Source organism: Hypanus sabinus, chromosome 6, assembly GCF_030144855.1.
Source record: "Hypanus sabinus isolate sHypSab1 chromosome 6, sHypSab1.hap1, whole genome shotgun sequence".
In the NCBI taxonomy this organism is placed as follows: Eukaryota; Metazoa; Chordata; class Chondrichthyes; order Myliobatiformes; family Dasyatidae; genus Hypanus; species Hypanus sabinus.
Genome location: NC_082711.1, coordinates 829973 through 857470, shown reverse-complemented (window position 1 = coordinate 857470; position 27498 = coordinate 829973). Strand labels below are relative to the sequence as shown.

Here is a 27498-nt window from a genome sequence, read left to right as displayed (position 1 = left end):
ACAAGGTTAATTCCCGGAATGGCAGGACTGTCATATGTTGAAAGATTGGAGCGACTGGGCTTGTATACACTGGAATTTAGAAGGCTGAGAGGGGATCTGATTGAAACATATAAGATTATTAAGGGATTGTACACATTGGGGGCAGGAAGCATGTTCCCACTGATGGGTGAGTCCAGAGCTAGAGGCCACAGTTTAAAAATAAGGGGTAGGCCATTTAGAACAGAGATGCGGAAAAACTTTTTCACCCAGAGTGGTGGATATGTGGAATGCTCTGCCCCAGAAGGCAGTGGAGGCCAAGTCTCTGGATGCATTCAAGAGAGAGTTAGATAGAGCTCTTATAGATAGCGGGGTCAAGGGATATGGGGAGAGGGCAGGAACGGGGTACTGATTGTGTATGATCAGCCATGATCACAGTGAATGGTGGTGCTGGCTAGAAGGGCCGAATGTCCTACTCCTGCACCTACTGTCTATTGTCTATGAGGAGGCCAAAACTATACACAATACTCAAGTTGAGGTCTCACCAGTGCCTTATGAAGCATCAGCATCACATCCCTGCTCTTGTATTCTAGATTTCTCATAATGAATGCAAACATTGCATTTGCCTTCCTCACCACTGAATCAACTTGCAAGTTAACTTTTCAGACATTCTGCACAAGGACTCCCAAGTCCCTCTGCATCTCGGATTCTTGGATTTTCTCCCTGTTTAGAAAAGAGTCTGGACATTTATTTCTAGTACCAAAGTGTATAACCATACATTTTACAACAATGTATCTCATTTGCCACTCCTTTGCCCTCCCTCCTTTCTTAAAGAGTGCAGTGACATTTGCAATTTTCCAGTCCTCTGACACTAGAGTACAATAATTTTTGAAAGATCATTACTAATGCTTTCAGAATCCTAGGGTGCAATGCATCTGGTACTCTTAGGTCTTTCAGCTTTTTGAGCACCTGATCCCTCATAATTATAACTGCACTCACTTCTATTCCCTCACATCCTTCAACATCTGCCACACTGCCAGTGTCTTCCACAATGAGGATTGATTCAAAATACTCATTCAGTTCATCTGCCATCTCTTTGTTCCCCGTTATTGTTTCTCCAGCCTCATTTTTTAGTGGTCCTATATCTACTCTCATCTCCTTATTTTTTACATACTTGAAAAAGCTTTTACTATCCACTAATATTGTTTGCTAGCATGCTTTCAGCTTGCATCTGTTCCCTCCTAATGATTCTTTTAGTTGCTCTCTGTAGGGTTTTAAAAGCTTCCTGATCCTCTGTCTTCCCACTGATTTTTGCTTTGGTGTATGTTGTCTTTTTTGCTTTTGTATTAGCTTTGACTTCCCTTAGCCACAATTGTACTATTTTGCCATTTGAGTATTCCTTCAGTTGGATTATATCTATCCTGCACCTTCTTCATTTTTCCTATGTAACACCCTGGGAAAGGTTTCACTGCTGATGTAATGGTCTTTTTTGTAGAAGCACTGCTAATGTAATGGTTTTTCTGTATCAGCGGTGTCTGAGTTATGGCGAGAGATAATACTGACTTTGGAATGTGCTCTGTCCAATGAAGAGAGTGTTGTGTTTCTGAGACCGAGGTGATCTGGGTCTTTTGTTTGTCGGAAGATGGGAAGAGAAGATGCGAGAAAGGAGAGATCATAGACACCAGAAAGGAGCAGACTTGGAGTGGGGCCAAGAGTCGACAAAGCCAGGGGAAATCAATGGAGGGAAACTGTGAACTCCAACTTGTGCACATTAGACCGTTTCATTAAAATGTGCCCTTTTAATTTTGTTTTACTTTACTAACCCTTTAGTCAAATAAAGAATTATAAAGCTAAATTGCTTAATTGCATATGGTGTACCATTTGTTATTTCGTGGTAGTGACTTATAACGGTAACACATCACACAGCACCCACACAAACAGGAGGTTTTGCACCTCAATCTCATACATTTGGTAGGGCCAGAGAAGTCCCTAGATTTACGCAGCCGAATGAACCTGAAGGTTACAATTGTGGGGAATTGGTTCAGGATTGATTTCATTGGATGTTGTGAGATTGCTCTGAGCACCGAACTAGTGGGTTGTGTATTTAAGTCTGTGCTAAACTATTGCCCAGAAGGCGATTCCAATAGCTGGGTATGGATGCTGCGAGGGTTGAACGGTGGTGTACATCCACAGGGTTACTGGTAACAAATGCGTGTCTGTTTAGTGGTGTATATATTTGTACTCCTGATTAATTGTTAATTCAACTTTTAAGTACGCTTAAAGCTGTAGGCAAAGTTACAATTGTGGGGAAGAGACTTAATAAAATGGTAGGCACAAACTTTGTTTTAGTTCAGACTAGTGCTGAAGTAAAGGCAGTGGAACAGCCTGGTACTATTGGAGACCCAGGAGAATGGGGGCCATGGACTGTACATACTTTCCAGAAGCAGGAGAGTAGGTGAGTGGGTCAAATCACAAGTTGAATCTCCCATACCTGGGCACGGAAACTTCAAAGACAGGGTTTTCTCATTTCTATTTATCGAGGGAAGGACTTGTCTGATTTGGAAAGTCTAATGAGTCCCCATCCCCCAGTGAAGAGTGAGAATTCTGAGTTAGAATCTGTTCTTACCTCTCTGGCGAATAAATGGAAAAATGCCCAGGTTCAAAGTCCTAGCTATCGTAGACTCTGCCTATTTTCAGGGATGAAGTCCACCCCTAAAGGGGAAGAGGAGTATGAGACTTGGGTGGAGCAGATGTCTCAGATGTCAGATGAGTGGCAGTGCTCTGATGACTTAAAACGAAAGCGACTGGCTGAAAGTTTAAGTGAGTGGGCTGCTGACATACTGAGAGCAGTAAAGGCACAGAAACCCCTTGCCACTTCTGCGGTCTACATGCAAGCACTAGAGAAGGTGTTTGGGGTGACTGGAAGCCCAACAGTGCTCGTGACAGGGTTTCAGAACATGTGTCAGGAGAAGGGAGAGAAGCTTTATGCCTACATCATTCGGCTACAGGGGCAACTAAATTGCTTGCGGCGCAGAGGGGTCATTCAGACGACTGAGGTGGCTCAATAGACAATAGACAATAGGTGCAGAAGTAGACCATTCGGCCCCTCAAGTCTGCACCGCCATTCTGAGATCATGGCTGATCATTCACTATCAATACCCAGTCCCTGCCTTGTCCCCATATCCCTTGATTCCCCTATCCATCAGATATCTATCTAGCTCCTTCTTGAAAGCATCCAGAGAATTGGCCTCCACCGTCTTCCGACGCAGTGCATTCCACACCTCCACAACTCTCTGGGAGAAGAAGTTTTTCCTCAACTCTGTTTTAAATAACTGACCTCTTATTCTCAATCCATGCCCTCTGGTACTGGACTCTCCCGACATCTGGAACATTTTTCCTGCCTCAATCCTATCAAATCCTTTAATTATCTTAAACGTTTCAATCAGATCCCCTCTCAATCTCCTCAATTCCAGTGTGTACAAGCCCAATCTCTCCAATCTCTCTGCGTAAGACAGCCCTGCCATCCCAGGAATCAACCTAGTGAATCTGCGCTGCACTTCCTCAATTGCCAGAATGTCCGTCCTTAAACCTGGAGACCAAAACTGTACACAATATTCCAGGTGTGGTCTCACCAGGGCCCTGTACAAATGCAAAAGGACATCCTTGCTCTTGTACTCAATTCCCCTTGTAATAAAGGCCAACATTCCATTTGCCCTCTTCACTGCCTGTTGCACTTGCTCATTCACCTTCATTGACTGATGAACTAGGACTCCTAGGTCTCTTTGCATTTCTCCCTTACCTAACTCTACACCGTTCAGACAATACTCTGCCCTCTTGTTCCTGCTTCCAAAGTGGATAACTTCACATTTATTCACATTGAATGATATCTGCCAAGTATCTGCCCACTCACACAGCCTATCCAAGTCTCCCTGTATTCTCCTAACGTCCTCTTCGCATGTCACACTGTCACCCAGTTTAGTATCGTCAGCAAACTTGCTGATATAGTTTTCAATGCCCTCATCTAAATCGTTGACATAAATCGTAAAGAGCTGTGGTCCCAATACAGAGCCCTGTGGTACCCCACTAGTCACCTCCAGCCAGTCCGAGAAACACCCATTCACTGCTACCCTTTGCTTTCTATCTACCAACCAGTTTTCTATCCATATTGAAACCCTGACCCCAATGCCGTGAGCTCTGATTTTACTCACCAATCTCCTATGTGGCACCTTATCGAATGCCTTCTGAAAATCTAGGTACACAACATCCACTGGCTTACCCTCGTTGAACATCCTTGTTACACCCTCAAAAAACTCCATCAGATTAGTCAAGCATGATTTGCCCTTGGTAAATCCATGCTGGCTCGACCTAATCCTATTACTGCCATCAAGATGTGCCACTATTTCGTCCTTAATAATGGACTCAAGCATCTTCCACACGACTGACGTTAGGCTAACAGGGCGATAGTTCTCCTTTTTCTCCTTCCCTCCCTTTTTGAAAAGTGGGATAACATTAGCCACTCTCCAACCTTCAGGAACTGATCCTGAATCTAAGGAACATTGGAAAATGATTACCAATGCATCCGCAATTTCCTGAGCCAACTCTTTTAGAACCCTCGGATGCAGACCATCTGGACCCGGGGATTTATTAGCCTTCAGTCCTACCAGTCTACTCATCACAGTTTCTTGAAGCTCAGATGAAAATGGGGAACTACGATATTGTTGGGATAACGGAGACATGGCTGCAAGGGAATCAGGCCTGGGAATTGAGTGTACCAGGGTATACGTGCCATCGTAGAGACAGAAATATGGGAAGAGGGGTTGGGGTGGCCCTGTTGGTGAGGAATGAGATTCAGTCCTTAGCAAGCGCTGACTTGGGAACAGGGGAAGTAGAGTCTGTGTGGATTGAGCTGAGGAACAGTAAGGGTAAAAAGACCCTAATGGGTGTTATGTACAGGCCCTCAAACAGTAGCGTGGATATTGGGTACAAGTTGATTAGGGAGTTAACATTGGCATGTGCTAAACATGCAGTCGTTATGGGAGATTTCAACATGCAAGTGAACTGGGAGAATCAGGTAGGTGCTGGACCCCAGGATAGGGAGTTTGTGGAATGTCTAAGGGATGTATTTTTGGAACAGCTTGTGCTTGAGCCAACCAGGAACGAGGCTATTTTGGACTTGGTGATGTGTAATGAACAGGAATTGATAAGTGATCTTGAAGTAAAGGAGCCATTAGGAAGTAGTGATCATAATATGATAAGTTTTTATCTACAATTTAAGAGGGATAAGGGCAGATCAGAGGTGTCAGTGTTGCAATTAAATAAAGGAGACTACGGAGCCATGAGGGAAGAGCTGGCCAAAGTTAAATGGGCGGATGCCCTGGCAGGAAAGACAGTGGATCAGCAGTGGCAGATATTCTTGGGGATGATACAAAAGATGTAAAAGCAGTTCATTCCAATTAGAAGGAAGGATTCCAAGAGGGGAAAGGGGCCACAGTGGTTGACAAAGGAAGTCGGAGATTGTATAGCATTAAAGAAAAAGAAGTATGACAGGGCTAAGATGAGTGGGAATACAGATGATTGGGGAAGTTTTAAGGAACAGCAGATCTTAACTAAAAAAGCAATACAGAGAGAAAAAATCAGGTATGAGCTCAGTCTAGCCAGGAATATAAAAGGGGATAGCAAAAGCTTTTTTAGCTATGTGAAGAGAAAGAAGATAGTTAAGAACAATGTTGGCCCCTTGAAGAATGAATTGGGAGAAATTGTTATGGGAAACAGGGAAATGGCAACAGAATTTAATGCGTACTTTAGATCTGTCTTCACCAGGGAGGACACAAGCAATCTCCCAGATGTATGGATGGGCCAGGGTCATAAGATATCAGAGGAATTGAAACAGATTGACATTAGGAAAGAAACTGTGATGAGTAGACTGGTAGGACTGAAGGCTAATAAATCCCCGGGTCCAGATGGTCTGCATCCGAGGGTTCTAAAAGAGGTGGCTCAGGAAATTGCGGATGCATTGGTAATCATTTTCCAATGTTCCTTAGATTCAGGATCAGTTCCTGAAGGTTGGAGAGTGGCTAATGTTATCCCACTTTTCAAGAAGGACGAAATAGTGGCACATCTTGATGGCAGTAATAGGATTAGGTCGAGCCAGCATGGATTTACCAAGGGCAAATCATGCTTGACTAATCTGATGGAGTTTTTTGAGGGTGTAACAAGGATGTTCAACGAGGGTAAGCCAGTGGATGTTGTGTACCTAGATTTTCAGAAGGCATTCGATAAGGTGCCACATAGGAGATTGGTGAGTAAAATCAGAGCTCACGGCATTGGGGTCAGGGTTTCAATATGGATAGAAAACTGGTTGGCAGATAGAAAGCAAAGGGTAGCAGTGAATGGGTGTTTCTCGGACTGGCTGGAGGTGACTAGTGGGGTACCACAGGGCTCTGTATTGGGACCACAGCTCTTTACGATTTATGTCAACGATTTAGATGAGGGCATTGAAAACTGTATCAGCAAGTTTGCTGACGATACTAAACTGGGTGACAGTGTGACATGCGAAGAGGACGTTAGGAGAATACAGGGAGACTTGGATAGGCTGTGTGAGTGGGCAGATACTTGGCAGATATCATTCAATGTGAATAAATGTGAAGTTATCCACTTTGGAAGCAGGAACAAGAGGGCAGAGTATTGTCTGAACGGTGTAGAGTTAGGTAAGGGAGAAATGCAAAGAGACCTAGGAGTCCTAGTTCATCAGTCAATGAAGGTGAATGAGCAAGTGCAACAGGCAGTGAAGAGGGCAAATGGAATGTTGGCCTTTATTACAAGGGGAATTGAGTACAAGAGCAAGGATGTCCTTTTGCATTTGTACAGGCCCTGTTGAGACCACACCTGGAATATTGTGTACAGTTTTGGTTTCCAGGTTTAAGGAAGGATATTCTGGCAATTGAGGAAGTGCAGCGTAGATTCACTAGGTTGATTCCTGGAATGGCAGGGCTGTCTTACGCAGAGAGATTGGAGAGATTGGGCTTGTACACACTGGAATTGAGGAGATTGAGAGGGGATCTGATTGAAACGTTTAAGATAATTAAAGGATTTGATAGGATTGAGGCAGGAAAAATGTTCCAGATGTTGGGAGAGTCCAGTACCAGAGGGCATGGATTGAGAATAAGAGGTCAGTTATTTAAAACAGAATTGAGGAAAAACTTCTTCTCCCAGAGAGTTGTGGAGGTGTGGAATGCACTGCGTCGGAAGATGGTGGAGGCCAATTCTCTGGATGCTTTCAAGAAGGAGCTAGATAGATATCTAATGGATAGGGGAATCAAGGGATATGGGGACAAGGCAGGGACTGGGTATTGATAGTGAATGATCAGCCATGATCTCAGAATGGCGTTGCAGACGCGAGAGGCCGAAAGGCCTTCTGCACCTATTGTCTATTGTCTAAAGGCTCAGGAAAATTAACTGGCACAATCTAGCAACAAATAGGTGAACACACAGGACTGAAATACACTGAGCAATAAACAGAAAGGTAGATGATAAGTGAAGCACAATGAGACACAGGTGGCAGCAATACAGGTAATAATGAAAAGCAGATGAGAGATGGCATACTCAGTAATACAGGGGCCAGAGTAGAGCAGGAGTGGGGACAGGAGCAAATGGCAATACAAAACCATAGTCTGACAGCTAGGGGGAAACACAAGGTTCAGCTGGAGGTACTGACAAGCATGGGATGCCCCTGGTGCATCTTTTTCCGGTGACGGTAATGTCTCGTGTCCCTATGAGACAAGCCGGGGAGAAGCTATCTGAAAAAGAGGGAAAGTTGACTGCTGAGTCATTCAATTTCAGGACTCTGCAGTTTGGAAGAAGGGGTATGATAAAAAAAAGGTTAGGTTCCCCAAACTCATGCCAGGAGACCAAGTCCCCATAAGGAACTTGAGGTTACCTGGGAAGCGTAAGCTGGCTGACTTCTGAGCAGCTACACCTATGTAGTGGCAAGTCAGATGCCAAATGTACCAGTTTTCCAAGTGAAACCAGAGGATAGGAATGAACCTGCCAAGATTTTTTCCTTCGGAGCCACCTTCTGCCTCTGGGACAAGAGGTGTGTGTTGTAAGACCTAGTAAGATGACTCTGCTGCGACACGGGGCAACTGATGGACCAGCAGCAGGAGGCCCCCGCCTCTGAATGGGACACTGATTCAGAGGATGAGGAAATGGGTGTGTGGTATATGCTGCCTTTTGCTAACTTCCCGCTGACTGAGGAAGAGATTCCCAACACTTCTTACACCAAGTCAGGTGAAAACGGGAAGGGGGAGGCTATCTATGGACAGCCTGGGTTTCAGCGAGACCTTGCAAGGGATGAAGCGGGGTTCAGCCGAAGGACAAAGGGGTCCATGTTACATGAGGACACGAATGATAGACTGGGGAAGACCTCACCAGGTAGACCAGAAGTATCCTCAGTAGTGGCGGAACATGAAGAAGTAGATGAGGGGGTACGGAGGTCACAAAGAATCAAGAGACCACCAGACAGGCTGGCTTATGTAGCACTGGGGGAACAGAGTATGGCCCCTACCATTTGGGGGAGCTATGTCACTGCCTTTTACACCTGCGTTGGACTTTGTGCTTTGCATGAAAGGTTGGCAAATTATCTCAATGTCATGAGGACATGACTAAATTTGGTGGAGGAGAGTGTAACACACTGGGAAAGGTTTCACTGCTAATATAATGGTCTTCCTGTAGTAGCACTGCTAATGTAATAGTTTTCTATAACAGCTGTATCTGGGATATGGCTAGAGATAACGGGGGCTTTGGAATGTGCGCCATCCAATGAAGGGAGTGTTTTTTTTCCTTGTTGTGTGCCTGAGACCAAGGTGATCTGGGTCTTTTGTTTGTCAGAAGATGGGAAGAGAAGATGCCAGAAAGGAGAGGTCATATTCACCAGAAAAGAGTGTGCTTGGAATAGAGCTGGGAGTCAACGAAGCCTGGGGAAATCGATGGAGGACCAACAGAAGGGAACTTGTGCACATTAGACTGCTTAATCAAAATGGACCCTTTTCATTTTGTTTTACTTTACTAACCCTTTAATCAAATGAAGAATTATAAAGCTAAATAATTTAATTGCATGTGGTATGTTGTCTGTTACTTCGTGGTTGTGATTTGTAACAGGGTAACACATCATGCAGCACCCACACAACAGGACATTTTGCACCTCAATCTCATATGTTTGGTGGGGCCAGAGATGGTCTTCCCTAGTCTTACGCAGCCAACAGAACCTTAGGTTACACCTAGAAACTCACATCATTGCTGCTCTCCCATGCCACTGTAATTTCCTTTACTGTACTGAAATACTGCTCCGTCAGACTTTAATTTCTCCCTATCAAATTTCAATTTGAACTCATTATATTGTGATCACTGACTCCTAAGCATTCTTTTACCTTAAGCTCCCTGGTTCATTACATAACACCCAATCCAGTATATCTGATCCCCTAGTAAGTTCACCAACCACCTGCTCTAAAAAACTATCTTGTAGGCATTCAGCTAACTCACTCTCTTGAGATCCATTTCCAACCTGACTATCCCAATCGACCTGCATGATGAAACCTCCCATGACTGTCATAACATTGCCCTTTTGACACACCTTTTCAATTTCCACCACCCCTAAAACACCAACCCTGACAGAGACCCTTCCCCCTATACCCCACAATACAGACACTTGCCAAAACATGAGAAAATCTACATATGCTGGAAATCCAAGGAACACACACAAACTACTGGTGGAACTCAGCAGGCCAGGCAGCATCTATGGAAGAGAGTATGGCCAACATTTCGGACTGAGACATTTGATCAGGACTGGAGAAAAATGATGAGGAGTCAGATTTAAAAGATGGAGGGGAAAAAACACAAGGAGATAGGCGAAACTAGCAGGTGGGATGGGGGGGTGAAGTAAAGAGCTGGGAAGTTGATTGGTGAAAGAGATACAGGCTGAAGAGGGAATCTCATAAAAAAGGAAAGAAGGCCATGGAAGAAAGAAAAGGGGATGGGCAGGTAAGGAGATAAAGTGAGAGAGGGAAAATGGAATGGGGAATGATGAAGGTGGAGATTGGGGGAACATTATCGGGTTTGAGAAATCGATGTCATTACCATCAGGTTGGAGGCTACCCAAATGGAATATAAGGTATTGCTCCTCCAACCTGAGTGAGAACTCCTCGTGACAGTAAAGGAGGTCATGGAATGACATGCTGGAATGAAATGGGAAGTATAGTTAAATTGGATGGCCACTGGAAGATCACCTTTATTCAGGTAGACAGAGTGTAAGTACCTGGCAAAGTGGTGTCCCAATCTACATTGGGTCTCATCAATTTACTGGTGACTACACCAGGAGCACCAGGTATGGTAGGTGACTCATAGGTGAAGTGTTGCCTCACTGGAAGGACAGTTTAGGCCCTGAATGGTAGTGAGGGAGGAGGTTTAGGGACAGGTGGAGCACTTGTTCTCCTTGCAAGAATAAGTGGCAGGATGGAGATAAGTGGGGAGGGATGAATGGACAAGGGAGTAGAGTAGGGAGCCAATCTTGCGGAAAGCAGAAAGTGGTGGGGGGGGAGGGAAAGCTGTGCTTGGATCCTATTCAAGATATTGGAAGTTACAGAGAATTATGTTATGGATACCGAGGCTGGTGGGGTGGTGGATGAGGACAAGAGGAACCCTATCCCTGCTGAGGTGGTGGGAGGATGCAGTGAGGGCAGACGTGCGTGAATTGGAAGAGATGTGGTTGAGGGCAGCATTGATGGTGGAGAAAGGGAATCCCCTTTCTTTCAAGAAGGACATCATCGCCTTCATTTTGGAATGAAAACCCTCATCCTGAGAGCAGATACGGTGGAGATGGAGGAATTGAGAGAAGGGAATGGCATTTTTTACAAGTAACAGCATGGGAAGAGGTGTACTCCAGGTAGCTCTGAGAGTCAGTGGGTTTGTAATAGGCATCAGTCTATTATAATAGACAGGAGGTCTTTACTGAGGACAGAAAGTTCTACCTCAGAGAGGGGAAGGTCAGAGGGAATGGTGAAGACCTGGCACAGATGAGAGCTGGGATCAGAGGGTGGAAGGGGATTGGTAGTGTCAGAGGAGAGGGGAGGGTTGGGGCATTCAAGGAAGGTGAGCTCAGAGGAAGACAGAGTGTCTGCAGACCCAAGAGCTGGCAGTGGAACCTGAGAGACGCGGGACTGCAGGGTGGTGGTGGGGGAAGGGGAGATAGGGGTTCCAGCTGCAGCATGTGAAGTCCCGGCCTGGAGGTGCCATCGGTCACGGCTGGAGTTGGAGGTTGTGCAATTGGTACTTTGAAGATGTCCAAAGTGTTGGAACCCAAGGTGATAGTGGTGGTCCAGGTTTTGAATCTGCTCAGGATCTTTAGAGCTGTTGAGATCAGCAACAGGGGTCATGGTCTGGAGACTCTCATGCCTACTGGCTGAAGAGATGGCAAGTGCTGCAGTCTGTGGACAGGTGATTTTCCGATCCTTGCAAGACATGAGAAAGTCAAAGAACTAGCAGTTGACAGCGTGGATCCAGTGGAGGATAAAGTAGCAGGCATGTCCATTGGAGACGGCAAAGAGAACCTTGGAGTTGTGAAGTGACTGAGATAGGGACCCCAGGTACCTTCTCATGGCTGGAAGCATAGCGCATAAAATGCAGTGGGAGAAACAGCAGGAGAAGCAATCAATTGAATGTGAGTACCTGGGATCCTCAGGTGGTCCGAACTGAAAAGCTTGAAAACAGATCCTGGAAGCCATTTGGTACAAGCTTGCAGCAAAGAAATGTTCTCAGGAAGGATACATGGCTGTGGTAGTGGGTCTGGTAGTGGAACACGTGATCCAAGAGTTGAAGGGCAGCAGAGATCACAGAGGGGGAGCAGTGAGAAAGGGTTTCACTGAACTCCCATTAAAGGGAAGATTAAAACTTCATCAGGGTAGGCATCCCTGAAAGAGATTTCACTAACCCTGAAGAGATCCTTTCCCTACTACTTATGTGAACCATTCCCCTCCTCTCACTCACAGCAAACCAACCCTGAAAGAGATCCTCCTCCTACCCCTACTACACAGACCCTTCCCCTCCCACCCACCCTGAGAGACCCTCCCATATCCCTGACAACAAAGAAACTAATCCCTCCTCTCACCCACACACACACCAACCCTGACAGTGACTTCCCACCCCAACTACAGACACTTCCCCTCCACCCTCCCCGACAAAGACCATTCCCTCTCTCCAACACGGAGCCCATCCCACCCCAAAACACAAATCTACTCATTCCTTCCGATTTGGAATCCTTCTCTCTGTCCCCACCTCACCAACACATGAACCCTCTCTAACTCTGCTCCTCTCCAACAGCTCTCCATCAGCCAGTTCTCCCCCTGAGCCAGTCCCACGGCTCTGCACCTTACCCATGAACTCAAAGACCAGGTAGATGTCTCTGTCGTTTGCTGCTCGGATGACATTGAGCAGTTTGATGACATTGTCATGATTTCCAAATTCCTAGGAGACAAGATAGAATTTAATGGAGTAGGAACAAGGAGGATGAAATATTGCCAGCAATCACAAGGAACACACAGCAGCATAGCACACAAACAGACCATTCAGTCCACTGTATCCATGTTGACCACATCATTCCATTTATTTATTTAGAGATACAGCACAGTAACAGGCTCTTCTGGCCTAATGAGCCCGTGCTGCCTAATTATACCCATGTATAATTATACCTGCTGAACAGTAGAATGTGGGAGGAAACTGAAACACTCAGAGGAAACCCATGTAGACAGGGAAGTATGTACAAACACTTAAAGTCAGCATCAAGAATTGTACCCAGGTCATTGACTCTGCATTGGCATTATACTAACCACTACACTACCATGCCATTGTATCCCTAACAAATTCCATCTGCCCACATATGTTCTGCATCTCAGTCCAAGAGTTGCTATGGCATCTATGGCATACTTTAGTATGCCATACTTTACTTTATGGTAGATGCCATACTATACTAGGGCATCTACCACCACTACCTCCCTTGGTAGCTGGCTCCAAGCACCTCCCAATCTCTGTTTTAAAAATAACTTGTCCTATAGATCTTCTTTAACCTTTTCCCCTCTGCCTCTGTGAAGCCACTGTATCTTAATAGACCTGACAGTTAGCAAGGCTCTATTGTGTGTGACTCCCTCTCTGAGACATTGTCCCTGAATTCAGTGAAGGTAGGTTAGCAGTTAGTGGGCTTTGGTGCGTGCTTCTCCTTCTCCAACCCACAGTTAGTGGGTTCTGGTGTATATGACTCCCTCTCTGAGATCCTTCCCTGTCTGTCTCAGTAAAGGTACGTTGGTACACATTTAGTGAGTTCTGCTGTGCCTGACTCCCTCTTTGATACCAATCCCTCTGTCGGAGTGAAGTTATGCTAGTACACAGTTGGTGGGCTCTAGTGATTGTTCAGCATGTCACACATGAGTAATTCCTGTTGATGTGCTGCCCACGCATGCAATGACAGGAGCAGCACAGTAGGGGGGAGGGGCTTGGCAGCCAACCACAGCCATACTGTGCCAAGACAAGAACAGAAACATCTGCAGCTTTGAGAACGAGCAAAAATGAAGGCTTGAAGATCCCACCCATCATGCTCCCTCCCTGCACTCCCAGCATATTCAATCACCCATCCACAGCCCAGCCCTGCACCCACTCAGACTGAACCAATGTCAAGTGCAGATCAGGCAGAAATGACCAAGCAGACTGCAGAGGTCTCTTCCTGCTCCCCTCACTTGTAGTCAGTATTTACCCCAACACATCGTCCTGTGCAGGAACCCTGTCTATCAAACCCCAAATACACTGCATCTATTTCTTCTCCTATACCCATCCTGCTTGTGCCAATGAACTGGCGGGTATATTCAAGGATATTTTCACTCTCTCACTGCTACGGGTATGGGTAACCCCAGGTATTTTTTTTAAACTACGTTCGGCACAGCATTGTGGGCCGAAGGGCCTGTACTGTGCTGTAGGTTTTCTATGTTTCTACAGGTGGAAGTTCCCACTTGCTTCAAAAAGTCAACCATTATACCAGTGCCTAAGAAGAATAATATGAGCTACCTCAATGACTATCATCCAGTAGCACTCACATTTACAATGATGAAATGCTTTGAGAGGCTGGTCATGACAAGACTGAACTCCTGCCTCAGCAAGGACTTGGACACACTGCAATTTGCCTATCACCACCAAAGATCAACACCGGATGCAATCTCAATGACTCTTCACACAGCCTTAGATCTCTTGGACAATACAAACACCTACATCAGGATGTTGTTCATTGAACATAACTCAGCATTTAGCACCATCATTCCCACAATCCTGATTGAGAAGTCACAGAGCCTGGGCCTCAGTACCTCCCTCTGCAATTGGATCCTCGACTTCCTAACCAGAAGACCACAATCTGTGTGGATTGGTGATAATATCATCTCCTCACTGATGATCAACACTGGTGCACCTCAAATGGTGTGTGCTTAGCCCACCGCTCTACTCTCTCTATACACCATGACTGTGTGGCTAGGTATAGCTCAAATACCATTTTTAATTTTGCTGATGATACAACCATTGTTGGTAGAATCTCAGATGGAGATGAGAGGGCATACAGGAGTGAGATATACCAATTAGTGGAGTTGTGTCGCAGCAACTATCTTGCACTCAACATCAATAAGAGCTGCATGTGGACTTCAGGATGAAGGAACACATACCAATTCTCATTGAGGGATCAAAAGTGGAGAAAATGAGCAGTTTCAAGCAATGTCAAGATCTCTGAGCACCTAACTTGGTCCTAAATTACCAATACAGCTATAGCTATATAGAAGGCAAGATAGCAACTATACTTCATTAGGAGTTTGAAGAGATTTTGCATGATTTTTAATCTATTCAATCAATATACATATACTGCAATTGATTTACTTATTTTTTTATTTTTACTTTTTTTTCTATATTATGTACTGCATTGAACTAAGTTAACAAATTTCACAACACATGCCAGTGATAGTAAACCTGATTCTGATTCATCGCGAATGACTCAGCAGTCATTCTCCTCCTGCTCCCCTCCCTTGTTGTCTGTGCAGGAACCTGATTCTCCTATACCCACCCTGCTTATCAGATCCTCAATAATCTTCAGTAGCTTTGTCAAGCCAGAATTTCCCAATTATGCTGACTTTATTTACTTTTATTTTATTTTCTGATACAACATGGAGAAAGCCGTACTGGCCCATCATGTTGCACTGCCCAACAACTCACTGATTTAACCTCGGCCTAATCACAGGACAATTTACAATGACCAATTATCCCACTAACTGGTGTGTCTTTGGACTTTGGGATGAAATCAGAGCACCAAAAGGAAATCCATGTGTTCTCAAGGAGACTCCTTACGGATGACAACAGAATTGAATTCTAAACTCTGATGCCTAGAACTATAATTGTGTCACGCTAACCACTACACTACCATGGCACCCTAATTGTTTTCTGATTTTCTATGTTTCTCCCTTACTAATAGCTTCTAGAGACATTTTACAGATGTTTGACAAACAAACCTTCCTTTCCCTGCTCTCTGCCTTCTTTGTTTGTTGCACACAGATATTATAGTACATTTAACATCAAACAGTATAAAGCTGGAAGAGAGCCTTTGCTCTGTGCTGACTGTGATGCCAATGGACCATATCCATCCATTCCCTATCTGTTCATGTGCCGATGACTCCGAACATACACTAAATATGAAGGTTTATGCTTCTCGGCCAACTAATGATGTGAACTCCTGTGTTTAACTAAAGACATTCTAAAATCTTCACAGGTTCCTGGAATGCACTGCTGGGGTGGTAATGGAGACAAATATAATAGTTGCCTTCCAGACAAGCACACAGATGTGCAGAGAATGGAGGGGAGGGGTTTGTTCAGTTGGGTACTTATAGACTTGTTTCATTCATTCTAAAACATCATGGGTCAAGGTGCCTGTTGCTGTTCCATATTCTGTACCGATGCAGGCAAGGAGATAAGGTGAGAGAGGAAGAATGGGATGGGAAATGGTGAAGGGGAGAAGGGGGCATGGGGAAATTACCAGAAGTTTGAGAAATTGATGTTTATGCCCGCCTATCATCTCCCTCTGGTGCTCCTCCCTCCTTTTCTTTCTTCCATGGCCTTCTGTCTCTTTCACCAATCAATTTGCCAAGTCTTCACTTCATCCTTCCCCCTCCAGGTTTCATCTATCACTTTGTGTTGCTCTCTCCCTTTCTCCCACCTTTTAAATCTACTCTTTAATTTCTCCTCCAATCCTGTGGAAGGGTTTTGGCCCAAAATGCTGACTCTATTCTTTTCCTCAATGCTGCCTAGCCTCCTGAGTTCCTTCAGCATTTTGTGTGTGTTGCTGAGAGCTACTGGGATTGCTCCACTGGGAGCTAGAAACAGCTGAAAGGCCAATTGGCCTCCTTTGTGTCATAATAAGAAACTCACCTGAAGTAACAAAATTTCACGAAACGTCCTCTGAAAAATAAAAAGTACGTCAGACAGTGATCAGACAGGGCAGGACAAACCCGACTTCCCACACCACAAATCCAGCATGTCAAGGGACAGCCTAAATGGGATGGGGACAGAAAAGGACTCTTACCTCTCGAAGTAAAGCCATGCTCTCCCGAGCCTCAAGGAGGAAATGGAGAGAAACCATCTCCACCATGACAGGTGGGACCTGTACAGATTGGATGGGTTGCACCTGAACTTGAGGGGGAGCAATATCCTTGCAGGTAGGTTTGCTAGCATGATTTGGGAGGGTTTAAACTAATTTGCAAGGGAGACGGGACCTGGAGCGATAGAGCAGTGAAAGAAGTGCATGGAGTAAAGCCAGATCTAACATACAAAGAGGCTTTGAGGAAAGAGAAGCAGAATAAAGGGTGTAAAGGTAGTAAGGTAGAAGGGCTAAAGTGTGTGTACTTCAAGTGCAAGAAGCATCTGGAACAAAGGTGATGAACTAAGAGTTTGGATACATACATGGAATTATGATGTAGTGGCCATTACAGAGACTTAGCTGGCACCAGGGCAGGAACGGATTCTCAATATTCCTGGATTTCATTGTTTTAAAAAGGATGGGGGGGGGGGAGGGGAGGAGGGGTGGCATTACTGGTCAGGGATACTATTACAGCTACAGAAAGGGTGGGTAATGTAGCAGGATCCTCTTTTGAGTCAATATGGGTGGAAGTCAGGAACAGGAAGGGAGCAGTTACTCTATTGGGAGTATTCTATAGGCCCCCTGGTAGCAGCAAAGATACCGAGGAGCAAACTGGGAGGCAAGTTTTGGAAAGGTGCAAAAATATCAGGGCTGTTATCATGGGTGACTTTAACTGCCCTAATATTGATTGGCACCTGATTAGTTCCAAGGGTTTAGGTGGGGCAGAGTTTGTTAAGTGCGTTCAGGACAGATTTCTGTCACAGTACGTTGACAGGCCGACTAGGGGGAGTACCATACTAGATCTAGTATTAGGTAACAAACCAGGTCAGGTCACAGATCTCTCAGTGGGAGAACATCTGGGGGACAGTGATCACCGCTCCCTGGCCTTTAGCATTATCGTGGAAAAGGATAGAGTCAGAGAGGACAGGAAAATTTTTAACTAGGGAAGAGCAAATTATGAGGCTATAAGGCTAGAACTTGCAGGTGTGAACTGGGATGATGTTTTTGCAGGGAAATGTACTATGGACATGTGGTCGATGTTTAAGGATCTCTTGTAGAATGTTAAGGATAAATTTGTCCTGGTGAGGAAGATAAAGAATGGTAGTGTGAAGGAACCATGGGTGACAAGTGATGTGGAATATCTAGTCAGGTAGAAGAAGGCAGCATACATGAGGTTTAGGAAACAAGGATCAGATGGGTCTATTGAGGAATATAGGGTAGTAAGAAAGGAGCTTAAGAAGGGGCTGAGAAGAGCAAGAAGCAGGCATGAGAAGGCCTTGGCGAGTAGGGTAAGGGAAAACCCCAAGACATTCTTCAATTATGTGAAGAAAAAAGGATGACAGAAGTGAAGTTAGGACCGATTAGAGATAAAGGTGGGAAGATGTGCATGTGCACGTGAGCGAGGTCCTCGATGAATACTTCTCTTCAGTATTCACCAGTGAGAGAGAACTTGATAACAGTGAGGACAATATGAGTGAGGTTGATGTTCTGGAGCATGTTGATATTAAGGGAGAGGAGGTATCGGAGTTGTTAAAATACATTAGGACAGATAAGTCCCCGGGGCCTGACTGAATATTCCCCAGGCCGCTCCACGAGGCAAGGGAAGAGATTGCTGAGCCTCTGGCTAAGATCTTTATGTCCTCATTGTCCACGGGAATGGTACCAGAGGATTGGAGGGAGGAGAATGTTGTCCCCTTGTTCAAAAAAGTTAGTAGGGATAGTCCGGGTAATTATAGACCAGTGAGCCTTATGTCTGTGGTGACAAAGCTGTTGGAAAAGATTATCTTAGAGATAGGATCTATGGGCATTTAGAGAATCATGGTTTGATCAGGGACAGTCAGCATGGCTTTGTGAAGGGCAGATCGTGTCCAACAAGCCTGGTAGAGTTCTTTGGGGGTGGTGACCAGGCATATAGTTGAGGGTAGTGCAGTGGATGTGATCTACATGGATTTTAGTAAGGCATTTGACAACGTTCCACACGGTAGGCTTATTCAGAAAGTCAGAAGGCATGGGATCCAGGGAAGTTTGGCCAGGTGGATTCAGAATTGGCTTGCCTGCAGAGGGTTGTGGTGGAGGGAGTACATTCAGATTGGAGGGTTGTGACTAGGATCTGTTCTGGGACCTCTACTTTTCGTGATTTTTATTAACAACCTGGATGTGGGGTAGAAGGGTGGGTTGGCAAGTTTGCAGACGACACAAAGGTTGGTGGTGTTATAGATAGTGTAAAGGATTGTTGAAGATTGCAGAGAGACATTGATAGGATGCAGAAGTGAGCTGAGAAGTGGCAGATAGAGTTCAACCCGGAGAAGTGTGAGGTGGTACACTTTGGAAGGACAAACTCCAAGGCAGAGTACAAAGTAAATGACAGGATACTTGGTAGTGTGGAGGAGCAGAGGGATCTGGGGGTACATGTCCACACATCCCTGAAAGTTGCCTCACAGGTAGATAGGGTAGTTAAGAAAGCTTATGGGGTGTGAGGGATAGAGTTTAAGAGTCACAATGTAATGATGCAGCTCTATAAAACTCTGGTTAGGCCACACTTGGAGTACTGTGTCCAGTTCTGGTCGCCTCACTCTAGGAAGGATGCGGAAGCATTGGAAAGGGTACAGAGGAGATTTACCAGGATGCTGCCTGGTTTAGAGAGTACGGATTATGATCAGAGATTAAGGGAGCTAGGGCTTTACTCTTTGGAGAGAAGGAGGATGAGAGGAGACATGATAGAAGTGTACAAGATATTAAGAGGAATAGACAGAGTGGACAGCCAGTGCCTCTTCCCCAGGGCACCACTGCTCGGTACAAGAGGATATGGCTTTAAGGTAAGGGGAGGGAAGTTTACTCAGAGAGTGGTTGGTGCGTGGAATGCACTGCCTGAGTGGTGGAGACAGATACACTAGTGAAGTTTAAGAGACTACTAGATAGGTATATGGAGGAATTTAAGGTGGGGGGTTATATGGGAGGCAGGTTTTGAGGGTTGGCACAACATTGTGAGCCGAAGGGCCTGTAATGTGCTGTACTATTCTATGTTCTATGTTAAACTGGAGAGATAAGGATGCTGTTAGGACTTCAGAGATTGATTCATGGAGAGAGTTTGGACAGGTTGGTACTGTTTTCACAGCAGGATAGCAGAATAAGGTATAATCTTCTAGCCACAAACAAGAGAAAATCTGTAGAGGCTGGAAATCCAAGCAACACACACAAAATACTTGAGGAACTCAGCAGGCCAGGCAGTATCTATGGAGTACAGTCGACATTTCGGGTTTAAACCCTTCAGCAGGACCGATCTTCTTGAGCAGTCTTTTTCTCAGTGTTAGGAATGGAGAACTGAGGGCATAAGTTTAAGTAGAGAGGGGAGAGATTTAGTAGGCAACTTTCGCACCCAAGGGTGCTGGGTAAATGGAATGAGCTGCTAGAGGAAGTGGTTGTGGCAGGAGCAATCACGACATTTAAAAGATACTTGGATCAGAAAGGTTTAGAGGGATTTGGGCCAAACAAATGCTGGTAAATAGGAATGTGCTGTACTATTCTATGTTCTATGTTGTAAAACAGAGGGACAATCAATGAGGTTGAGGAGGAGGCATCCACTTTAGGTTTGGATTGGAAGAAGACAAACTCACCTGGCAGGAATTGGAGTACCCCAAGCCATCATTGAAAAATGAAGCTTCGTTCTTTGTTCCAACCCTGAAGCAGGATTGGGGAGGGAAGATCCACACAGTGGCATGATTATGTAGATGTACCCTCAGCTTAACAGTAAATCAGGACCCTAACCAGCAAGCTGTTGGGAATGGGAAGCAAGTACCCCATCCAAGAGTGCAGAAAAAGCAACTGCTCTGGCACCCAACTGTGATTAGGACTAGGAAGAGGACTTCCACTTTTGGGGACCCAGCAACTCGCATTGTGATCTCCACAATGAAATCAGAACAATCCCTACCCTTGCCTCAAGGTACCTGAGCATCTGTCCGGTTTCTGAAGGCATCGAAGATTTTTTTCACAGCCACCACCTCTCCTGTTTGCCGATCGATGGCTTTCCACACTATTCCATAAGCCTAAAAATAAGATATATGGACATGTTTGATGGGACTGAATGATTGTATCTGTACTCCGCACTACAAAAGAGCAAAGGAAAATTTCCTTCCCCAAAACACTGTGAATCTTTGGCAATATCTTGCCCAGAGAGTCACTGACTATGTGAGGATCAATATAAATCTGGGAACTCACAGTCACAGACACACAGCATGTAAAGAGAACAATCTGCCAAGAATTATGAGCATCTGGAGAATCATAGATCATGAAATATTACAACAAAATAAAGCATCTTCAGCTCACAATCTTTAAATCTACTCTACAATCAATCTAACCCTACCTTTACAACACAACCCTCCATCTATCTATTATTTATGTGCCAATCTAAGAGTCTCTTAAACGTCCCCAAATGCGTTTGCCTCTACCGTCAACTCTGGCAGAGCATTCTATGCACCTACCACTCTGTGCAAAACAAACCTGCCTATGACATCTCCCAAATAGAATCAAAGAGTCATAGAATATTGCAGCACAGAAACTGACCCTTTGACTCATCTAGTCTGTGCTAAACCATTACTCTGCCTCATCCCATGGACCTACACCAGACCATACCCAATACCCCTCCCGTCCACATACCTATTCAAATTTCACTTAAATGTTGAAATCGAGCTCGCATCCACCACTTGTGCTGGCAGCTTGTTCCACACTCTCACCACCCAATGAGTGAAGAAGTGCCCCCTTATGTTCCCCTTAAACCTTTTACCTTTCACCCCTAACCCATGACCTCTAGTTGCAGACTCACCCAATCTCACTGGAAAAAGCATGCTTGCATTTACTTTATCAATACCCTTCATAATTTTGTATACCTCTATCAAATCTACCTTCAATCTTCTATGTTTTTGGGAATAAAGTCCTAATTTATTCACCCTTTCCCTATAACTCCGGTCCTCAAATGCCAGCAAAATCCTTATAAATTTTCTCTGCATTCTTTCAGTCATATTCACATCTTTTCCGTAAGTAGGTGAACAGAACTAGACACTACTCCAAATTAGACCTCACCAATATCTTATACAACTTGAACATAACATCACCACTCCAGTGCTCAGTACTTTGATTTATGAAGGCCAACATGCCAAAAGCTTTCTTTACGACCATACCTACCTGTGACATCACTTTAAAGGAATTATGCATCTGTAATCCCATATCCATCTACTCGAACACACTCTATTGTGCCCTACTACTCACTATACAAGTTCTACCCTAGTTTGTCCTCCCAAGTGTAACACCTCACACTTGTCTGCATTAAGTTCCATCTGCCATCTGCTCTCTAATCAATTCTGGTCCACCTTGCACAACACCCAATCCAGAAGAGCTGATCATCTAGTGGACTCAATGAGAGGTTGCTATTAAAAAGCCACCTAGTATTCACTCTGGAAAATACCCCTTCTGGAATCCAGCAACAACATGATTTTCCTGATCTACCTTCATATTGAACTACCCCATGACTATTGTAACATTGCCCTTTTGTCTTGCATTTTCTATTTTCCATTGTAATTTGCAGGCAACATTTTTACTACTGTTTGAAGTTCTGTATACAACTCTCATCAGGGTCTTTTTACCTTTGCACTCTTTAGCTCTATCCAAAATAATTCAACACCTACACCTTAGAACCATAGAACATTACAGCACAGAAACAGGCCTTTTGACCCTTATTGGCTGTGCTGAACCATTTTTCTGCCTAGTCCCACTGACCTGCACCTGGACCATATCCCTCCATACACCTCTCATCCATGTACCTGTCCAAGTTTTTCTTAAATGTTAAAAGTGAGCCCGCATTTACCACTTCATCTGGCAGCTCATTCCACACTCCCACCACACTCTGCGTGAAGAAGCCCCCCAAGTGTTCCCTTTAAACTTTTCCCCCTTCACCCTTAACCCATGTCCTCTGTTTTTTTTCCTCCCCTAACCTCAGTGGAAAAAGCCTGCTTGCATTCACTCTATCTATACCTATCATAATTTTATATACCTCTATCAAAACTCCCCTCGTTCTTCTACACTCCAGGGAATAAAGTCCTAATCTATTCAACCTTCCTCTGTAACTCAGTTTTTCAAGTCCCGGCAACATCCTTCTCTGCACTCTTTCAACCTTAATATTTTTCCTGTAACTCGGTGACCAAAACTGCACACTCTTCTTAGTGATTTGATTTCATTTTTTAACAACAGAGCAATACCGCCCCCTCTGCATTCCTACATGTTCTTTCGATATAATGTGTATTCTAGGACATAAGCTGCCAGCTGTAATCTTTTGACTATGATTTAGTGATGCCTACAGCATCATGCCTGCCAATGTGTAACTGTGCTGCAAGTTCATCTACCTTATTACGTATATTAAATCGCAGCAAGAGGCGGAGAGGGAAGAGGTAAAAGAAGCTCGGAGAGAAGCTGTTTTCATTTTAACTGCTCGCAGCAAAGAGGCTAGACTGCACAGGCGCGTGACGTAGCACACCAAAGGTTTAAAAAAAAAGACTGCCATATACAGCAGCCAACATCGTAGTGGCAATCGTTGGAGTGGGCTGAGGCAGAGTAGGTCGGCTTCGGCTCAATCAGGCTCCGGCAAGAACAGGCAGAGGCAAGCTTTAAACGGGGCACAACTGCACAAGAGTGTGAAAGTCGGCCTCTGAGATCATCAGGGGAATATAAAAAGCGAGCAGCGGCTGAGTACGAGCTTCACTCCAAGCGAAGTAAGGCCGGTTAAGTTCCTTTAATTAATTTAATTACCTTAGGAGTAGGTAATGGAGGCAGCTGGGGCAGTTGAGTGCTCCGTTTGCAGTATGTGGGAAGTCAGGGCGAGCACAGCTGTCCCTGATGACAACACCTGTAAAAGGTGCATCCAGCTGCAGCTCCTGACAAACCGTGTTAGGGAACTGGAGCTGGAGCTGGAGCTGGATGAACTTCTGATCATTCGGGAGACAAAGGGAGAAATAGACAGGAGTTTCAGGGAGATAGTCACTCCTAGGAGTCAGGAGACAGGTCGTTGGGTGACTGTCAGGAGAGGGAAGGGGAATAGACAGAAAGAGCAGAGCACCTCTGTGGCCATTCCCATCAACAATAAGTATACCGTTTTGGATACTGTTGGTGGGGATGACCTACCAGGGACAACTTGCAATGGTTGCGTCTCTGGCACCGAGACTGGACGCTCAGCTCAGAAGGGAAGGAGGGAAAAGAGGAGAGCAGTAGTGATAGGGGATTCGATAGTTAGGAGGACAGATAAGAGGTTCTGTAGAAGAGATTGAGAATTCCAGATGGTCTGTTGCCTCCATGGTGCCAGGATCCGCGACATCGTGGATCGAGTTCTCAGTAATCTCAAGAGGGAGGGTGAGCAGCCGGATGTCGTGGTCCATGTAGTGACCAATGACATGGGTAGGAAGAGTGAGGAGGTCCTGAAAGGTGAGTTTAGGGAGCTAGGTGCCAAGTTAAAGGACAGGACCTCCAGGATAGCAATCTCAGGATTGCTACCAGTGCCACATGCAGGTGGGTTTAGAAATAGTAAGATAGTGCAGATCAACACGTCGCTGAAGACATTGTACAGGAGGGAGGGCTTCAGATTTATAGATAATTGTGCAGTTTTCCAGAGAAGGTGGGACCGGTTCCGGCAGGACAGTTTACATCTGAACTGGAGGGAGACAAATATTCTTGCAGGTAGGTTTGCTAGAGAGACACCAGTGGATTCAAACTATATATGAGGGGAGAGGGGAACCAGAGTGTAGGAACAGGTGTATGGGAGACGGAAGAAAAAGAAGACAGTAATGTTCTTTGTACTGTTAGAGATAAATAGAGAGGAAGAGGTGGAGAATTTCTTAAATGCATTTATTTTAATACTACGAGCATTGTAAGAAAGGTGGATGAGCTTAGAGCATGGATTGATACCTGGAAATATGATGTTGAAGCTATTAGTGAAACATGGTTGCAAGAGGGGTATGATTGACAACTAAATATTCCTGGATTTCATTGCTTCAGGTGTGATATAATCGGAGGGACAAGAGGAGGAGGTTTGTGTTGCTTATCTGAGATAATATTACAGTGGTGCTCTGGCAGGATAGATTAGAGGGCTTGTCTAGGAAGACTATTTGGGTGGAATTGAGGAATGGGAAAGGTGTAGTAACACTTACAGGGGTGTATTCTAGACCACCTAATGGTGAGCGAGAATTGGAGGAGCAAATTTGCAAGGAGATAGCAGATATTTGTAGTAAGCACAGGGTTGTGATTGTGGGAGATTTTAATTTTTCACACATAGACTGAGAAGCCCATACTGTAAATGGAATGGATGGCTTGGAGTTTGTAAAATGTGTGCAGGATAGTTTTTTGCAGCAATACATAGAGGTACCAACTAGAGAAGGGACAGTGCTGGAACTTCTGCTAGGGAATGAGATGTCAGATGACAGAGGTATGTGTTGGGGTGCACTTCAGGTCCAGTGATCACAATGCCATTAGTTTCAATATAACACACACAAAATGCTGGTAGAACACAGCAGGCCAGGCAACATCTATAGGGAGAAGCGCTAATATAATATATATATATATATATATATATATATCACTAATATATAAAAGGCCACACCAGGAGCACCGGACGCAGTATACCACACCAGCCGACTCACAGGTGAAGTGTCACCTCACTTGGAAGGACTGTCTGGGGCCCTGAATGGTGGTGAGGGAGGAAGTGTAAGGGCAGGTGTAGCACTTGTTCCGTTTACAACGATAAGTGCCAGGAGGGAGATCGGTGGGAAGGGATGGGGGGGACAAGTGGACAAGGGAGTTGCGTAGGGAGCGATCCCTACGAAAAGCAGAAGGGGGGGGGAGGGAAAAATGTGTTTGGTAGTGGGATCCCGTTAGAGGTGGCAGAAGTTACGGAGAATTATATGTTGGACCTGGAGGCTGGTGGGGTGGTAGGTAAGGACAAGGGGAACCCTATCCCAAGTGGGGTGGCAGGTGGATGGGGTGAGGGCAGATGTGCGGGAAATGGGAGAGATGCGTTTCAGAGCAGAGTTGATGGTGGACGAAGGGAAGCCCCTTTGTTGAAAAAAGGAAGACATCTCCTTCGTCCTGGAATGAAAAGCCTCATCCTGAGAGCAGATGTGGCGGAGACAGAGGAATTGTGAGAAGGGGATAGCGTTTTTGCAAGAGACAGGGTGGGAAGAAGAATAGTCCAGGTAGCTGTGAGAGCCTGTAGGCTTATAGTAGATATCAGTAGATAGGCCGTCTCCAGAGATGGAGACAGAAAGATCAAGAAAGGGGAGGGAGGTGTTGGAAATGGACCAGGTAAATTTGAGGGCAGGGTGAAAGTTGGAGGCAAAATTAATGAAGTCGATGAGCTCAGCACGCGTGAAAGAGGCAGTGCCAATGCAGTCGTTGATGTAGCGAAGGAAAAGAGGGGGATGGATACCGGTATAGCCTTGGAACATGGACTGTTCCACAAAGCCTTCAAAAAGGCAGGCATACCTGTGCCCATGTCTACACCCTTGGTTTGAAGGAAGTGGGAGGAGTCAAAGGAGAAACTATTGATAGTAAAAACTAATTCCGCTAGACAGAGGAGAGTGGTGGTAGAGGGGAATTGGTTAGGTCTGGAATCCAAAAAAAACCGAAGAGCTTCAAGACCATCTCGGTGGGGGGTGGAGGTATATAGGGACTGGGCGTCCATGGTGAAAATAAGACTGTGGGGGCCAGGGATCTTAAAATCATTGAAAAAATTCAAAGCATGAGAAGTGTCACGAACATGGGTGGGAAGAGATTGAACGGGGGGGGGGGGGGGATAAGACAGTGTCAAGGTATGCAGAAATGAGTTCAGTGGGGCAGGAGCAAGCTGAGACAATAGGTCTACTTGAACAGGCAGGTTTGTGGATCCTGGGTAGGAGGTAGAAACGGGAAGTGCGGGGTGTGGGAACTATGAGGTTGGTGGCAGTGGATGGGAGATCCCCAGAGCTAATAAGATTGGTAATGGTATAGGAGACAATGGCCTGGTGCTCTTTAGTGGGCTCATGATCAAGGGGTAAATAAGAGGAGGTATCAGAGAGTTGTCGCTGTGCCTCGGCCAGGTAAAGGTCAGTACGCCAGACAACAACAGCTCCCCCCTTATCCTCCCCTTCTTACCCCATCCCTGACATATCTAGTTGTTTGCCTGTTCTCCATCTCCCTCTGGTGCTCCCCCCCGCTTCTTTCTCCTGAGGCCTCCCGTCCCACGATCCTTTCCCTTCTCCAGCTATGTATCACTTTCGCCAATCACCTTTCCAGCTCTTAGCTTCATCCCACCCCCTCCGGTCTTCTCCTATCATTTCGCATTTCCCCCTCCCCCCACTACTTTCAAATCTCTTACTATCTTTCCTTCCGGTTAGTCCTGATGAAGGGTCTCGGCCCGAAACGTCGACAGCGCTTCTCCCTATAGATGCTGCCTGGCCTGCTGTGTTCGACCAGCATTTTGTGTGTGTTGTTTGAATTTCCAGCATCTGCAGATTTCCTCGTGTTTGAGTTTCAATATAACTATGGAAAAGGACAGGACTGGACCCAGGGTTGAGAATTTTGGTTGGAGAAAGGCTAACTTTGAGGAGATGCGAAAGGATTTAGAAGGCGTAAATTGGGACAATTTGTTTTATGGGAAGGATGTAATAGAGAAATGGCGATCATTTAAAAGTGAAATTTTGAGGTTACAGAATCTTTATGTTCCTGTTAGGTTGAAAGGAAAGGTTAAAAGTTTGAGAGAGCCATGGTTTTCAAGGGATATTGGAAATTCCGTTAGGAAAAAGAGAGATATCTAC

At 45.2% G+C, this 27498-nt stretch overlaps 1 protein-coding gene across 2 annotated transcripts in view; it reads right to left on the bottom strand.

The window, feature by feature from the left end:
• The window catches only part of mapk15 (mitogen-activated protein kinase 15), a 186601-nt gene that overhangs the window by 143968 nt on the left and 15135 nt on the right, over positions 1 to 27498 (bottom strand). For both annotated transcript variants that reach the window (XM_059971520.1, XM_059971521.1), the window contains exons 2-4: positions 20617 to 20715; positions 16465 to 16494; positions 12399 to 12489 (exon numbers count right to left, since the gene is read on the bottom strand). In XM_059971520.1, the coding sequence (XP_059827503.1) occupies positions 12399 to 12489; positions 16465 to 16494; positions 20617 to 20715 (220 nt within the window). The remainder of the gene's footprint in view (positions 1 to 12398; positions 12490 to 16464; positions 16495 to 20616; positions 20716 to 27498) is intronic.